Here is a 17,470-nt window from a genome sequence, read left to right as displayed (position 1 = left end):
GATAACATGTGCAATTTACAGACCCAATACACATAAGTAGCTGAAGTGACTTTCTAGGTGACCCTAATGTAACAGTCTGGTTTTTTAGGGGGTGGCACACCTGTCCATCCAAGAAGACATAAGATATACACACCATGAAGGGGAATACTGATCAGTAACAATGGGTAGTTAATTTTTTAGCGTTCAGAGTGCAGTCTAAGGCTCCAAGAGATTCCCAGGAAAACATCCGCCAGATCAAAACACTGCAGCCACCTCTCTGTTTCTGTTAGACCAAGACATTGGAATGATTCCTCTCTGCAATTTATTGTTAGGTGCTAATTAATGTTTTGACTGGAGTCTGTATGTATATATAATAGAATATTTAAAAAGACGTTTATATAAATGCAGAACTTGATCAAATGAATAATACATTTGATCAAGTTGAATGGGTTGAGCACGCTGAATTCTGATGGGATCCATCCGCTTGTTCATATTACGAACCTAAGGGGGTATAAATTCAAATTAAGAAAAGACAAATGTAGAATAGATGTGCGGAAATTTGCCTTTAGCCAGCGGGTGGTTAATTACTGGAACCAACTTCCATCTGTTGTTGTGGAAGTTGATAGGTTAAATAAATTTAAGGAGGAACTGGACAGGCATTTGGAGGGAATGGTGTGATTTTTTTTTTTTTTTTTGGCTGGTGCTGCATAAGCTCATACACATGCTTTCTTGCTTCACATGCTACTACTACTACTTGCTTTCTTGCATCACATGCCACTACTACTACATTTAAAGGGCGGGGAGGTACAGTTATCTGCGAATTATTTTCTGGCGTAAATATATTTCATCGTAGTAAATAGTTTCTAAATAATGAAAATTACTAACAATATCAGGGCATTAGACGTTAAAAAAATTTAAAACTCAGAACGAAAAATAAACAAAAAGTGTGCTTCTCTTGGTAGAGGGTGCTAGAGGCGTTGCCTTTCTTTCATATGTGAATGAATCATTTTTTACATTTTAGTGTGTTATGGATGTTGTAGAAATAATAATTCACTCTGTGTGTAGTAATGAATATAACGCCTTTCAACATAAGTCTGAATCAAATGTGTTTAATTAGAGCATATGTGGTTGGTTTCTCTGCTTCCGTCATCATTACCTTTATAGCGTATGTTCGAGAAACCAAAGGTTGTTCGCATAATTAAGGTTGTTCCATAGTCTCGATTTTCATATTGTGATCACCATGTCGTGTTTGAATTGAATGCCATTATTATTATAAAATGAAGAAAGAGCATAGGTTTAGGTGCATCGAAGATGTAAATTATTGAATTTTAGTGTACACCATTCTCATCTGCCATGTTCGTAGGTGGTGGGATGGCGTCCCCCAAAACTGGAAAGAAACATGCCAAAAAACACCATCGTAGGCACCATCATCACCATCACTACCTCCACCATTCGCAAGAGCCTCAGAATGCGAGCTTAGAAGCTTCTCAGGTTTGTTTGTGATGGATTTATTATCTCTGTATAATATTGCAAGGATTCATTAATTATTCACAAATACATATATATTTCATGAAAATAAATTCGTTTTTAGGGTCAACCATTTAAAAAGTAGCGAGATGAGTAATTCATTGTGAGTCGTGAAAGAAATATAAATATATCGTAGCTTCAATTTATATTATTCTAGAACGTTACTGATGCATAAATAAAGAATAAAGTATCATACAAACGTATTGCAACAACCCTTTTCCGAATAATTAATATAAGTCGAAACTGTGTACTTTGAAACTGAATCGAAATAGCAAAATAATTGGTATAGTTTGAATGGAAGTAACCCAAAGCATGAAGTTAATTATTTCTAAAGAATCAGAAAGTTGGCATTTATATGAAGAAAGTATACCCATTAACCTCTTATAGTTTGGAATATCTTATTTTATGTAACTGTTCTTCTCTTTATTTTGCTGTAAATGTTTTCTGTTTAAGCAAATTAATTAAGCCTTATAAACCTGGGATTACCTAATTTTCCTAAAAAAGAGTGAATCATTTCAAGCACTGAAATTTTGTAGGGTTTTTTTTTTTTGGTGGGGGGAGGGGAAAGATATAGCATCTGTCATGGAATTGCCAGCTGGAACAGCTGAAAGTTGCATGGTTGGCTCTTTAAATAAATAAAAGTTGATTGCGTATACAGCCAAAATTTAATACAAATCATTGTTTAAACTTCAACAATGATGTACTTCTTATTGATGTATACATTTAAATGCCTGTTAAAAAGGAAATAAAAAAAATAATAAAACAATTCCTTCTTCCCACTGGCTCATCTCCAATAAAGAAGTGGAGTCACTCTTCTCTTTGAACTTCCTCTGTTGGCTTTCTTCCAGCTATAGAAGTTCAGTGGCACTCGGTAATTCAAAAATAGACTATAACGGATGTCTCCTTTCTCACTTACATCCATGCTGTTAACCCCATGTATTTGAAAATGCTAGTTTTTGACAAATAAATTTATACTTATATGCATGAAAATTTATTTTCAGTCAGTTAGTAACCCATATTTTACTTATTGTTATTATATTTGATCTTTTGTTTTGAACATAAAACAATCATGATGTTTTTAGGCTTATTCATGCATATGCAACCAAACTAGTGTACAAAATAGAAAATATTTGCGGAATTGAAATCTGTTTATATACAAACCATTGTTAATTATTGTTTCTGGAAAAATTATCGTCGCTATTGATCTCCTTTGCATAATATAGAAAGTTAACAATTGTTATAGAACTCTTCCATTTTCAAAATAAGATTTTTTACTATTTCACAATTGATTACATTTGGATGGGTCCTTATCATATTGTGATAAGCACTGACGGTATTCTAGATTCTTTGACCTTTGATACATCACATGAAAGTATTTGCACAGAATGATTATTTAAAAAATGGAGGAGGAGGAGGAGAATATTCCAGAGGTTGGTGCTTATTATTTTTACAGTTATATTAAATACTAATACAGCAGTATACTGCTTTATTAATATTTAATATATTTTCCAGAATGTTTAGAAAATATGATTTGATCTTCTTGATAAATCTGTTTTACAAAGCATTTTTATAGAACAGAATAAATTTTGAATATAAAGCAGCATTAATATTATTCTGTATATAAGTATACCTACCTGCTAATTCTTACAAGCAATCAGTTCAAACAGAATTTATAGCATTTGGGGGTGAGGAGATTCTGTTCTATCTTGCCACCCCACAGTACTATAAATTCTGTTCTTGAGAATTGATTCTCACCATACTCCCATTTAATGGCCATATCTTATTTTTTAATTTTGTCAACATAAAGATGTTAACAAATATCATTTACTCTGTTAGTATTCTTTTATATTAAAATGAATACCAATTTCCTTGCTGTTTTTAATCCTCTTGATTGTTTTGTGCCTTTGCCACTCATTATCTTCTTCTGAAAAGGACTGCTTGATTCTAATTCCAGACTAGAGGAATTTTCTCTAAAGGTCCTTTTTACTCAGTACTAAGTTAGACATTCCCAAGTGGAGGTGCAAATCATTTCCTCCCGGGAGCCTCGGGATTTTCTTTCCACACTTGACAACTAGCCTAAAATATACATAATTAGCAGACATATATGTATGCTTCATTGCCTTACTTGCTCTGCCTTTAAAATTCAACTTGTTATACCTTAAGCCAGTGGTTTTCAATCAGGGTGCCGCAACAACATTCCATTGGTGCCATGTAATTTGAGTTTAAGTTACTCACTTTTTTTTTTTTGAAATTTATATATTTATTTCGTTATAAAAAGGTGTACGATATCCATTGTATTGTACCGTTTCATTTTAATTTTGTACTGATCTGTAATTGATGTTTATTTAGTACCTCTATATAAAGAATAAAATTCTTATATAAGTATATATAATTTGTATTATGAATTGTGATTTTGTGTATAATTATATTATTATAATAACTATCATATAACATATTTTTTAATGTTATACACACACACACACACACACACACACACACACACACACACACACACACACACACACACACACACACACACAGAATTGGATTATTAAAAGGTTGAAAACCACTGTTAGGTATTTCTTTTGGCCCAGTGGTGCCATGAAAAAATTACTGGGACACTAAGGGTGCTATGAATCGAGAAAATTTGGGAACCTCTGCCTTAAGCAGTCCAACGCAGTATAGCATTTTATATGAACATTTAAAATGTTCATATAAAATGCTTTACTGTGTTTCTTATAAAATGCTATACTGTGTTATATTTTGTGTAGATAAAAAAAAAAAAAAAAATTAATACAGAGATAATGTATATCTTAGTGCACTTGCATCATTTATACACAGCCAATTATAGATTAGCAAATTTGCAATAGCAGCATCGTTTAAGTTACATCTCATATTGTGAATATCATATCATATTGTGAATATTATATCATACACCATCAGGCATCTCTCATATTGTGGAGATATACTTCCCAACTGTTTTGTCATCATTATATCACTTGGGTACCTATCCACCCACCCACCGAAGAAGGGCCAATAGCCCTGAAGCAGTGCCGTCTGTGTGGTGGTATCCACTAAGAATAAGTAACAAGTCTTCATCGGGTGAATCGTTACTTATTCAAAGTAGTGCAAAGTCATGGCAACTCGCCGTGAAGATATTCACAATATGAGATGCAACTTAAACGATGCCGCTATTGCAAATTTGCTAATCTATAATTGGCTGTGTATAAATGATGCAAGTGCACTAAGATATACATAGTCTAACTCTTTCGCAGCTTGAGGCATAAGCCCTTAATGCATTAGATAGAGATAATTGCTCAGTGGCGCTTACAGTTAACAAAAGTACTATAATTTAAAATGGCTAACAGAAAAGAAATTTAAATAGATTTTGATAACAGACCGCACAATATATCTTGACTTTCATCTCATTATTGTGACAAAAAAACTAATAGAAAGTTGAAAGAAAAGTCTGCTTATATGTTGTACAATCTTCTCAGTCTTGCTCAACCTTTTTTTTCCCCTATCTTTGTTTTAAACATTTTATTCTTTTTCATATACACACTGTGGTATTTTTTATCAACATTACTTCTTAAACATTTTATGCCCCTTAACAAATATAATGGAAATAATGAAATTTTATGCCTTTAACACATAATGTTAATAAAAGTTAGGAACTTTACAGTATCATTTGTTCATATTAGAACATTGATAAAGTCCATATACACATATGTCTGCTGAGATAACATTTCCATGTTACAGTTCTGTTTTTATTTCCAAAATTTTGAGGGGAAAACATCTGCCACAGAAAGTAAACCAAAGGAATAAATAAATATTTCTGTGCCAATTAAATGTTTAATGTGCATATTACTTTAAAGTAAGTACAGTACTCAAAATTTACCTCCCTTAGGTTCAATGCGCCTCAGGTGTACAGTGCTCAAAATGACCTCCTTTAACTTCATGTGCCTCTGAAATATGCATAATATACGACCCTATTATAGTTCAAAAATACCTGATATCCCACAAATTCACTGACATCTCTCTTCAACTCTCTGATGAAGAACTAAATTGGTGAGAAGATGGACTGCATCCTCTATGGCCTGTTTATTTACCAGGGGATAGCTGGAATTTGAGTTTTACTGTCATCTGGCTGAAGTGAGCAGAGCACCACCTTGCATGAACACATGCATATTGCGATTGCAAGTGAAACATCCTCCAGTTAAGAGGCAAATCATTTTCTTAAAAGTAACAGTAATTCTATGCTGTTAAATGTGCAAGCAAAACAAGAGGACCTATTACATAATATTCAGTAATTCCCACCCAGACATTGGTATTGAATTGTTGTAGTCCCTCAACTGTATGATACCACAAAGATTTCTTCCAGCTCACATATGGTCGTTGCAGATATTAAATACACTGTCCCACATGAAATCAGCTTCATCTGTAACCATCACAGAGCTCTAGAAAAAGAGAATTGCCAGCACAGTACTGTTGAAATGACACACACAGTTTGCATCTCCTGTAGAAAAATGTATATCAAAGGCCTTTTTAACTTGCTACTGGTGATTCTCTTTTAAAATCTGTGAAATAGGCATGTTGATGGATTTTAGGTATATCAGTGACTTAACCATATTTTGTCATTGCATACTATGTTCTGTACAAGTGATTTATTTGTATTAGTCACGTGGAATAGTTGCAATTAACATAGTGACAATTCTTCTGGAACTCTCACTAAGATTTTGTTCTATTCAATGTAGCACTTATTCTTCTATAGCAACTGTTCTTGCAGATCTTGATCTCCTGTAGTTTGTTATGTTGTGTTTGAGTAATCCCGTTTCCCTCAGGCTCCCATTGCCCCTCAGTTTGCTTTAATCTCAGACTTCAAACACACTTACACATAACAGTGCAGTTTTACTCACTGCTTACTGATCAAATCTAATAATAACAGATTTTTCTGTTAATGAATTATTAATATTTAAAATTTTTGAAATATAAACAGCATTGATGGTCAACTGTTTACATTGAAATTACTCATTGCTTTATGTGAACAACTGATCATAACATCCAACCTTTTATTAACACCCTGTATATCAGAAACCACCCTCTATTCATTCTGCATATTTATATCATGTCATCACAGTTTTATAAGCTTGGTAATGTTCCTAGGTTTTTACATAATAATATACATCTTTTGCTTCTCGTAGCTTGTAGAATATTTTGAATTATGCATTTTCAGAAATAAATGCAGTTTTTATTTTAGATACTAAACTGAAAGCACTTGTATTCAATTTAGATTCCTTTCTGTTATTTCCAAAAGGAAACCAAACTAGGATGGCCCCCTCCATAAAAGAGAGATAATATATGCCATGGTATAAATACACAAGGAAATAAACATGGCATCTAACCAATCATAACATTGAATACCATATTTATTTCCTTTTATAATATAGATGTAATATTGTACAGGAAACAGCTGGTAATAATATCCAGTTAAAATATATAGAATTGGGTTTAAGTAATTTTTACTTAGTTATAAAGCTGTAAGTATTTTTTTATATATTCAGTTTAATTAAGGCATTTATTTTCAATGTAGTGCTGGTGTAAATTATTAACAAATAATGAATATTCTGCATACTATGTGAAATAGGCATGTTGCAATTAACATAGTGACAATTTATATTTAACTCTTCTTTTATCTTTGTAATGCAATTTATCATTTTGGTAGTAAAGCTTTGTGTAACTATTTGCAAAGAGTACACCTTAGTATACCAGTTTTTCAGTGGACACATATACTGTTCTTAATATATTTGAATGCTTTATGTTTGACTACATGAGTTCAACTGATATGGCTTTCTGTTCACCTTGTAAACAAAGCTAAATATGAATCATTGTCTTGGTTGGGATTTTCCCCAAGGTTATTATCTTTTTTTTCTTTCTTCCTTGAAAGTAATAAAACTGGTTTGTGATACAGACAGATGATTCAGACAGTACTAATTAGTTGTGCAGTAGGCACAACCATTCTTAATGCAATCTGTGCTGGTATGTAGATCATTATTATAATAATATTTATAATATTTAAAGTTCAATTGTTTTAATCAGGTTATTATTTCATAAATATTGAAGTTGCATATATTAATCAACACTTTTAGAGAACATTTATAAATATGTATGTAATTTGACATAAGTGACAGACTTAAAAGACAGATATATTAAAAAAAATTAAATAAATAAATATATACAGTGTGTGTGTGTGTGTGTGTATATATATATATATATATATATATTCTTGCTGTTATATTATTTCTCCCTGATTGGGGGATTTCACTCCGTGACTGGTACTGCTACCAAGTACACATGGTGGTTGTAATGTCTGGTGTTACTATTGGTCGAGGAAATCTCTGACTATCCTACAGGTGTTCATTATTATTATTATTATTAGCTACATGTTGCAAGGAAGCCTGAGGCTTATGCTGTACCAGCCAAAAAAAAAATTCCCGAGAGAGAGAGAGAGAGAGAGAGAGAGAGTCAAAAGAAGGGAATCACCAAGAAAGAGAAGAATGATGATATCCAGCTCAAGATTGAAAACTTTAAATATACAAATAAATAGAAAAACAGAAAAAATATATAAAAAGAATAGAAAGAAGATTAGTACAGCAAATGGCTGCAATGCATTATCCACCACATGCTGCTTAAAGTAAATTAAAGTGAAAATAAATGAAACACATGCCAATTGTATGGCAAACAAATAGTGAAAGGTAAAAATAAACCCCTACATAATAAACCAAAAAAAGAGGGAGTGATCAAGGTAAAGGGTATTGCAGAAGGAATACACTTAAAATAATTTAGAAAAAAGCCACTATAGGATGAAGGCCTTTCCAGTTCCTTCCGTTTTGTGCAATGGTGATCCATTTACTACCCACAAACTCATGAATTTCATCTATCCATCTCTGCCGTTGTCTTCCAGGTTTTCTTCTCTTGGGTACCATTCTATTATTTTCTTAGTCCATCTATCATCATTTCTTCGAGTTATGTGTCCTGCCCAAGACCATACCTGTCTGACATTTTAATTCGCCAGCTTTTAATTTATTAAATTTTTATAATTTTTATCCCAATATTGCACACATTTGTATTAAAAGCATTTGCAAGCCTGGATATTCTCTTAAAGTTTTAGTAATTATTACCCATTGGCTCTTGACCTTCTGTTTCTATTTCATTACACATTAAATGAAGTAAAAGGGCACTTCAATAGTCTACCAAGTAACTAGAATCGGTATCATTTGTAAAGATTTTGGATCTTAAATATTCTTTTAGCAGCATGGTGCGCAGGTATATCAAAATATGGAAATTAGCAAAATAATGAGCACTTCAACCTGCATGTAGTGTAATGTCTTTAATTTCTTAAAGAATTAAAAGTTATTCTCATGAGAATGATCTGTAATGCTTTAAGAAATGTTAAAAATTTTGTTTACAATTTTGAAATTGCAATTCATATTTCTTCAGTGAACTTTTTTTTTTTGGAGTCAGCTAATTGACAAAACAGGTATAGTATAATCAACTTTTTGTAATTATATTATTATTATAATTTGCTTTATGGTTCAAGGAAGCCTGAGCCTTTTGTGGCACCAGCCAAAAAAAAAGAGAGAGAGTCAGAAATAGAAGGGAATCACCAAGAAAGAGAAGAATGATGATATCCAGCTCAGGACCCTGGGTGTGCCAAGCCCATACTCACCAGATGTGAGCCCCTGGGGTCATATGTGACTTCTAGTACAAGTGTTAATATTAGAATGGCAGAATGATGCAAGGAAGTAAAACTTATGTAGATCTTGTTAACATAAAATTATAATTGATAGAAAAAAGAGGAAAAGAAAAATTTCTTTTCCCCTTTTCAAATCCTTATTCCCAATATTTGTTTAATCCCACTTATCTACATGAGGTTTCCAGCTATACAAGACTGTGTGGTAACTTGTTCCAATTTGAAGCTCATTGACTAAGGGTAATTTTTGTGTGTTCACTTTACAATTACTTTTCCGTAATTTGAATCTCTTCCTTGTTTGCATCATCCCAAGGAGAGAAAATGTACTTCCATCATTAACTTTCTGTTGCCTGTATGGCATCAGACAGACATCAAACTTTAAAAAAAAAAAAAAAAAAAAATTTTTTTAATTTGTAAATGAAATTGAATTCACCAGTGTAACTTTCCCCACCACTATTCTCTAACTGGTTATACATTTCAGTATAACTATGAATTTCATTTCATTTCATTGAAATGTTTCTGAAATAAACAGAAATTCATTGAAGTAATTCATAGTATACTGAAATGTTTTCATTTCAGTATACTATGAATTAATTTTGTGTGTGTTGTTTAACAGATGCCAGGCAAGCAAATGCATCTGTCTTTCTTATAGGCAGTTCTCATTCCCACGTGGCATCTGTGTGACACCAGTGACAGGTGTCTAATCTTATTGTAGAGCTTGGATTTTGCCAGCTAAATGTGAAAAGTTGACAGAAATATACATGTTCATGTTGCATCAGCCACACACCACATGAGTATCTGAGTACAGAGGATTGACCTTGAAAATTCTAAAAATGTGATAAAGTATTATTATTATTATTTTCATTCAATGTTTTTTAATCCAATGTTTTTTGCATTTATCAAATCAATTAATAGATCACCATTTCCGATTCAGTAAAAGAGCTAAAAATAATTTTTTATAATTAAAATAAAAATGGGGGTATCTCACAGATGCCACACAAATATCTTTGTTAAATTGGAGACACAAGTGATAAAAGGTTAAATTTGCTCAAATCTTAATTAATTTATTTATTTATGTGCATGGAAATGGTTACAGGCAAATCTTACCAATCAGCCACCAGAACAGTTTACATACATACAGAAGAATTTACGGTCTGAAACAAAGAACATTATCATAAAGAGCAGGCAGTTAAGCACATACAGTATGGCATATTGATAAACGTATAATGTGTTTGTAATAATATATGTGTATATGAAATACAGCAATAATGAGGAACAGATTTTGATAATTTTAGGCATTGATCCAACTTGCAGTTCTTTGTCTAAGGTTGTGTTTGGAGGAGGAATCATCTTCAAAGAAGTCAAGCTGCGTGTAGTTCCCTTCCCACATCATGCAAGTTAAAGGACTGTATCATCCATAATTAGTTCGCTGCACAAAATTTTGAGCAATCTCGGGTACTAGAGTGAAAAGCTTAAAGCTGGAAAGCTTTAAGAAATGCTAAACAGTCCACCCTGGCATTAATAAGTTTGTAAAGAAAATATAAATCAATATATTTTCTTCTATTTTAGCAGGAAATAAGTTTGAAGACATTGCATATGTCTGTATAGTGTTTGATGTGGTGTGCGATCTTGTTCCTTTAGCAGAGGTGTTTGATGAATCATCTTTGAGTCGTATTGATATCTTCCACCAGAGTATAAAATGTGGATTACAGAGAACTGATGCTTAATCTAGAATGTTATTAGTATTTAGTATTAGTAATGGCCATACGGTGCAAGGAAACCCAAGGCTTATGCTGCACCAGCCAAAAAAATAAATAATTAATTAATAAATAATAATAAGAGAAAAGGAAATAGACAACCTATGCGTTTCCCTCCTCCCGTAGGTAACCATCCAGCTGACCTTTGAATTTCCCTAAACTATCAGCCTCTACCTCCCATGTAGGTAACTTATTCCAGTAATTTATAACTCGGTGGCCGTAGCCTAGTGGTCAGGCATGAGGGTGCATAAGTATACGTGCTTTGAGTGAGCACTGGGGTTCAAGCGCCTGACTACTAAATACAGTGCTGTATTTTCTTTATCATGTAAACTCCTCTGACTGTGTGGTTGTCCCGGAGTATAAATAGAAAAAAATTATTTATTTATTTATTTAAAATAAAATTACCAATGATCAGCAGAATACGACAATTTCCTTCTAATAAAGCATGCCATTCAGTATGCTGAGCTGGTAATGTTGGTATATTATTAACATTAACTGTGAAAAATAAAGGACCCAGGTTGGATCCCTGAGGACTCCAGAATGCAACATGTATTTATATAGTATGAGTCAGAGCTGTACTACTCAATATGTTCTACGTTGATAATAATATTAGTATAATAATAAGAGGAGTTTACCTCAATATAGTGTGTAGAACACTTCGTATGATACCCTCCAGAAATTAAAACGGAAAATTCGTTTTTTCCGTTTTAATTTCTGGAGGGTATCATACGGAAGTGTTCTACACACTATATTGAGGTAAACTCCTCTTATTATTATACTAACATGTATTTATGTAATAGTTGATGTTTAAGTGGCACATACTGTGGTTTATCCTCAAGATAATTTGCAATTTATGATACCAGAGAGACCAGAACACCCCATTTAATGCCTTGAAGTTAGGTGTCATCCAGGGGTGGCTCATCCATAGGCACTGCAGCAACCCCAGCTATTTAAATCTAGATATACAGTGAACAGAGTTATATGAAAATTTGTGAAGAACAATGGAACTCAATAAATAGTTTTATTAACAGGACCTGCATATAGTATGTGCATCCTCTATTTCCAGTAATCATTTCAATAATAAATGAATAAAAACATGAAATCATTTCCAACTTTGAAGTTTAATTAACGGTAGGCCTAACTGTGCGCCAGGCAGTGACACATTTTACATTCCATTGAATATCTGGTAGTTGGTTGCCTTTCGCAACCAGCATATTGGCAACTTGCCAATATACATTTTTTATAGGTGAAATGAATCAAAGTCACTGTAAAGCATGCAGCGCAGATTTCATCGTTGACTATGATGGTTGTGTAGTCACAATATTGGTGTCTTTTTGTTATTTGCCCGAATTCCTTAAGTAACTAAATAATATCGGTATTAAGTCAATACTCAACATTCAACAGTGTAATTATGTGATTACAGCTTAATTGCGAATTGAGCTTGAACTTGGTAAGTTGAAGTTATATTATGAGGTGATGTGTAACTAAAACATTATTTTTACGACACACAATTTTGTGAAAAAATTTGATACGATCATGGCCTCCATGCTTCCTCATGAAGTAAATCACCTGACAGTGAATAAACTTCAGCAACTTAAGTTTATCACAATTATCCCTCCAAGAAAAAAATGCCATTAAAAAAGAAGGCCGCCCCATGCCAAAGATTCAAATTTCTCAGCGTGGAATAAGTAATAATAAGAAATATATTCGCAGTTTTAAAACTGAATGGTACCAAAGGAAAAGTTGACTTTGTGGTTGTGAAGTTAAAAATGCATTGTTTTGTTTTCCATGTTTACTGTTCAGAGGTGACTTAACGTGGGCAAAAAGTGGCTTTACAAACATAAACAGAATGAAAGAAAAAACTCTAAATCATGATAGTTCGAAGAAACATATTGATAATGTGATTTCACTATCGCTTTTAGGAAGTGTAAATATTAAAGAACAGGTTAGTGAGGCCTACAGACTTTCGATCTGCAAACATAACAGAAAAGTTACCAAGAATCATGAGGTATTATCTAAAATAATAGACTGCATTAAATTTTGTGGACAGTTTGAAATTCCTTTACATGGATATGACGAAAAAGACAATTCTAAAAATCCAGGAGTATTCAGAGGATTAATAAATTTTACCTGTACATTAGATTCCAATTTAAAGAACCATTGTAGAAAGTAATGCAGCATTTAAAGACATTTCAAAAACTATTCAGAATGCTATTCTTGACTGTTTGCTGCAAATATGCCGGGATGAAATAAAAAGAGAAATTAAAGAAGCTTCAGTCGTGGCTGATGACACAACATATGTTTCAGAACATGTACAAATGGTAATAGTTCTGAGATATGAACTGAATGGAGACATTTTTGAACATTTTTGGGGGTTTTTCACTCCAGAAAACCAAATGGCAGATAGAATATCGAACTGCATTCTAGATCAGTTAGACTTAATCCTCGAAGGAAATACTCAAAAACTGGTTGCTCAGACATTTGATGGTGCAAGTGTGATGAAAGACAAGAAAGTGGTAGTTCAGGCTAAAATTAAAGAAGTGTACAAAAATGCACATTTTATTCGCTGCTATGCACACCAACTGAATCTGATGACGAGAAATGCAGCAAGTGGTACCTGAGATTCAAGAATATTCTTTTCGAACCTCATGTCAATACTAACATTTTTCTTGAGATCACCACAGTGTTTCTCTGTTCTCAGAAAGCATATGGACAGCCATGTTGCCCAACCTTTCCCTACAAGATGGAACTTCAATATACGTACCATGAACAGCTTTTATGAAAATTTTGAATCCTTAAAAAAGTGCATGGAAGTGACAGCATACACAGATAAGATGATTTCACAAGCAACTGGAATTTTGCACATTTTGAGTAATGAAAAATTCAAGTTCTGGTTACAACTTTTCCATCAGATAATGCCTCACATGGAAGTTATTTATAATCAAATGCAATCTTGAGAAATTAAGGCAATTAAAATACATGAATATATAGGAAACTTTAAGAATGCCATTCTAAAAATCAGGAATTCAATGTACTATGAAAATCCTTCAAAAACACTCATGATTGAAGCAAAGGAAGTAAGCAACCATATAATTGTTGACATGGGTAAGAGATATTCTTTTATAAAGCAATTAATTGTTGCTAAATTGTTTAACAAGGAGAACTTTGTTATTTTTCGTAAGAAATGCCCATGGAAGTGTTACGGGAGACTACTGAGGTATATTCCTTGATTGAAAGAGAAAAACTTCTTACGGAATTACAAGTTTTCTATAACAGACATGATCTACACAATTATTGCAAATTAACTGGCTTGCTGAAATTTATCTCAGAAAATAATGTAGCTGGAGCTTTTGGTGAACTCACAAAACTCATAAAAGTTCTTTTGACCATTCAGACTACTTCAGAGCCCGAACACTGCCATTTGACATTAAAAAGAATAAAAAGAATTTAAGGAGCACTATGAATCAGGAAAGGCTAAATGCTCAAGCAATGCTTTCAATAGAGAAAAGCTTGGTCAACAGTGCACCAAACTTGAATGAAAAAGTTATTAATATATTTTCAACAAATAAAAACCGAAGAATGGATTTTATTTTTAAATAAAAGTTGAAGTCTGTTAATGGTAAATGTCTAGTTAATGTTTTGTAGTATTTTTAACTTGCTTATTATTATTACTGTGTATGTCTACATGTCTTATAACCAAGGCAATTTAATGTAACTTTAAGAAGCAGCACTCCCAAACATCAGATTCACGAGCTGCCACTGATGCCACCCCCACATGATGCTTAACTTCAAAACTTTTGTAGCTTGCAGAAAGTGGAGTCTTTACCTTTAAGAATATCTCTTTGCATCCACATTATTCTTGATACTCTCCTTTTTATTCTTTCAAACAAGTTATATTTTCATAACCCCTTAAAGAATTCCTCATGTGTGAATATAGATGCAAAACACCTATTCCGTTTGTCAACAGACTGAGCAGGCTCATCAGCAGTTAAACCATCGACATCAAGTGGACCATTGGAATTCATTCCCTTCCTTTTAAACATGTTGGACAGACAACTTGTGTAGTCAATACTCGCTAATATATTTATATTATTAGCAGGTCTCAGCTGCACAAGTTGTCTGTCCAACATGTGTAGTAAAATGTGTCAAGACTATAGGATTACCATAATGATTTTTACACAATGCCCCTTCCTTTTAACTATTAATATAAGTAAAGTCTTTGCTGCTTTTTTTGGAATTCTTTGCCAGAGGCATTTTATAATGTGCTTTAGGTTACCTAACCTTCTTTGTGACTTGACTACAGACTAGTTTATATCTACCATAGGCTTCTGTATCACTGATAATTTATATGCATCCAATGCATTTTTTTGCCCTGTCATAACTCTCATCAGGTCACCTGGCATCCATTAGGATCTAAGCTTGGAATGGTATTTCTTAGTTGGTATGAAAAGCCTAGTAGTTTTTGCAGTTACTTCCCTGAATGCTTCCTGTTTAGAATTTGCTGTTAATAACATCAGACTGTATAGAATTTAAAAACTACCTCAGGTGACTATGATCACCCTTACAAAAGTGAAATCCCTTCCATTTACCATTGACAATAGTTATGTCTTAAAGTAAATTTCACATCAGCACACCTGTGAGCACTACTACCCAGAGGGTCTTTTACCTGTAGGTTCTTAATGCATGAAGAATCACTGCTGATAATCAGATCAAGAGTATTGCTTCCTTTTGTTACTTTCAATATTCTGCTGTAGAAAACAGTAAATAGTAAATCTCCATATCCAGTAAATCCACAAGTCTTGCTAGCATGTGACTGATCAGCCGATCAGTTTCAGTCAATATCTGGAACATTGTAAGGTATTCTGATTTACTGGCCCACTCTGTTTATCTGTATAGTTGTCTGTTATACTCATTAGTATCATTATGCCTATAGCACACTTCTACTCTCAGTTTTGTTTTCCCAGTTCTTATGTCACCCCACATTGACTTGTTGCACTACCTTAGATTTAATGTTTCTTAACTATGAACATAACCCTCCCCCCACCTCCTGTCCTATCTGTCGTTTCTTTACACATTGTACTCCCTATTCATATTTTACATTCATGTAACATATGAGGCAATTTTGTTTTATAAAATTAATTCCTTCTAATAAAGATTAAATATTTAGTATCCAACTGTGATATCTTTTATTTTATTGTTAATTTTATATCATGTTTAGTGATACTAAATATTTAATGAGAACTAGAGACATGAAAATTTGAGAGAGCACAAATGATATAAGAATAATTCAAGTATTTATTTATTATTTTTAACAATCGAGAGTGTTAAGATGGTGGCCTCCAAGCAAGTGTCAGTTCCCTTGTAGATAGCAAACGGAATAGTATTAATTGGCCCTTTTTTTTTTTTTTTTAAATTTGGGTGGCATCAGAATAATTACAGCAATCATAGAACCTTTTCATTTAAATAGAGAGGAAGCATATTCTTTTGTGCATCCAAGCCCCTAAAACTCTTGACAGAGCCTTGTTTGTTACATCATTCTGCCAACTCCGTCTAGCATAAAAATGATTTTCCTAATATGTATTGCATGTGCGATTAGTACAACTAAGAAATTTCAGAAAATAAATATAGTAGTATAAAATCCAACAACCTTGGAGCAGACCATTGCCAGTTTTGGAATTGAACCTTATTAACACTTGTACCACTTATCTATCATGATACAAAATCATAGTATATTCATATTGTGCTTTGTTTTATTCTGGTATATGCTACATTTAATCAAGAATGAATTAACCAGTTGTTTCCCTGTGTCATTTGGCTATTCTAATACTAGCCACGTAGTTTTTTGGTACACATCTCATTATGTGATTAAATGCCTGGGAATATTGTTCTCATTTTATAAACTACTACTCAAGAATCTGATATATATTAGCCCCAGGGGCTCACATCTGGTAAGTATGAGCTTGGCACACCCAAGGTCCTAAGCTGGATATCATTATTGCTCTCTCTCTCTCTTTCTCTCATGCAAGCACGTGCTGTAACTCAATTTTTTTTTTTTTGGCTGGTGCAGCAAAAGCGTCACATTTCCTTGCACCATATGGCTAATAATAATAATTATTTCAAGACATTATGTAGGCAGAAAGTTATAATTAATAGTAAAGAACACAAATTATACTACATTTTTAACAATTCTTTACCTTTAATGCTATTCTCACATAAACCTCTGCCACTTTGCACAGGACCAAATCAGCTATTTCCATTATATAAAATAGGAACATTAGTTTGTATGTATATATATATATCTCTAGGATTTACCCTGTTTAAATTGCAAACATGGCACTTTGCCTTCATTCAAACTTTCACTCATTTTTCCTTTGACAGGATATAATTGGTTTTATTTATTTTAGCATAATTGTGCATTTTACTTTATTTATTTATTTTTGAATTATATTCTATTTAT

The 17,470-nt window shown here is 32.9% G+C and overlaps 1 protein-coding gene across 1 annotated transcript in view; it reads left to right on the top strand.

The window, feature by feature from the left end:
• Positions 1-1,052: 1,052 nt before the first annotated feature.
• ssp6 (PDZ domain-containing short spindle 6) overlaps positions 1,053-17,470 on the top strand; it is a 66,492-nt gene continuing 50,074 nt past the window's right edge. The window contains exon 1 of the mRNA XM_090380071.1: positions 1,053-1,470. Within this exon, the coding sequence (XP_090236197.1) occupies positions 1,333-1,470 (138 nt within the window). The 5' untranslated portion in view covers positions 1,053-1,332. The remainder of the gene's footprint in view (positions 1,471-17,470) is intronic.

Source organism: Mastigoproctus giganteus, chromosome 8 (assembly GCF_048544385.1).
Source record: "Mastigoproctus giganteus isolate SK-2022 chromosome 8, ASM4854438v1, whole genome shotgun sequence".
In the NCBI taxonomy this organism is placed as follows: Eukaryota; Metazoa; Arthropoda; class Arachnida; order Uropygi; family Thelyphonidae; genus Mastigoproctus; species Mastigoproctus giganteus.
The sequence above is the reverse complement of the archived record's forward strand: the minus strand, read 5'-3'. Positions and strand labels throughout refer to the sequence as shown.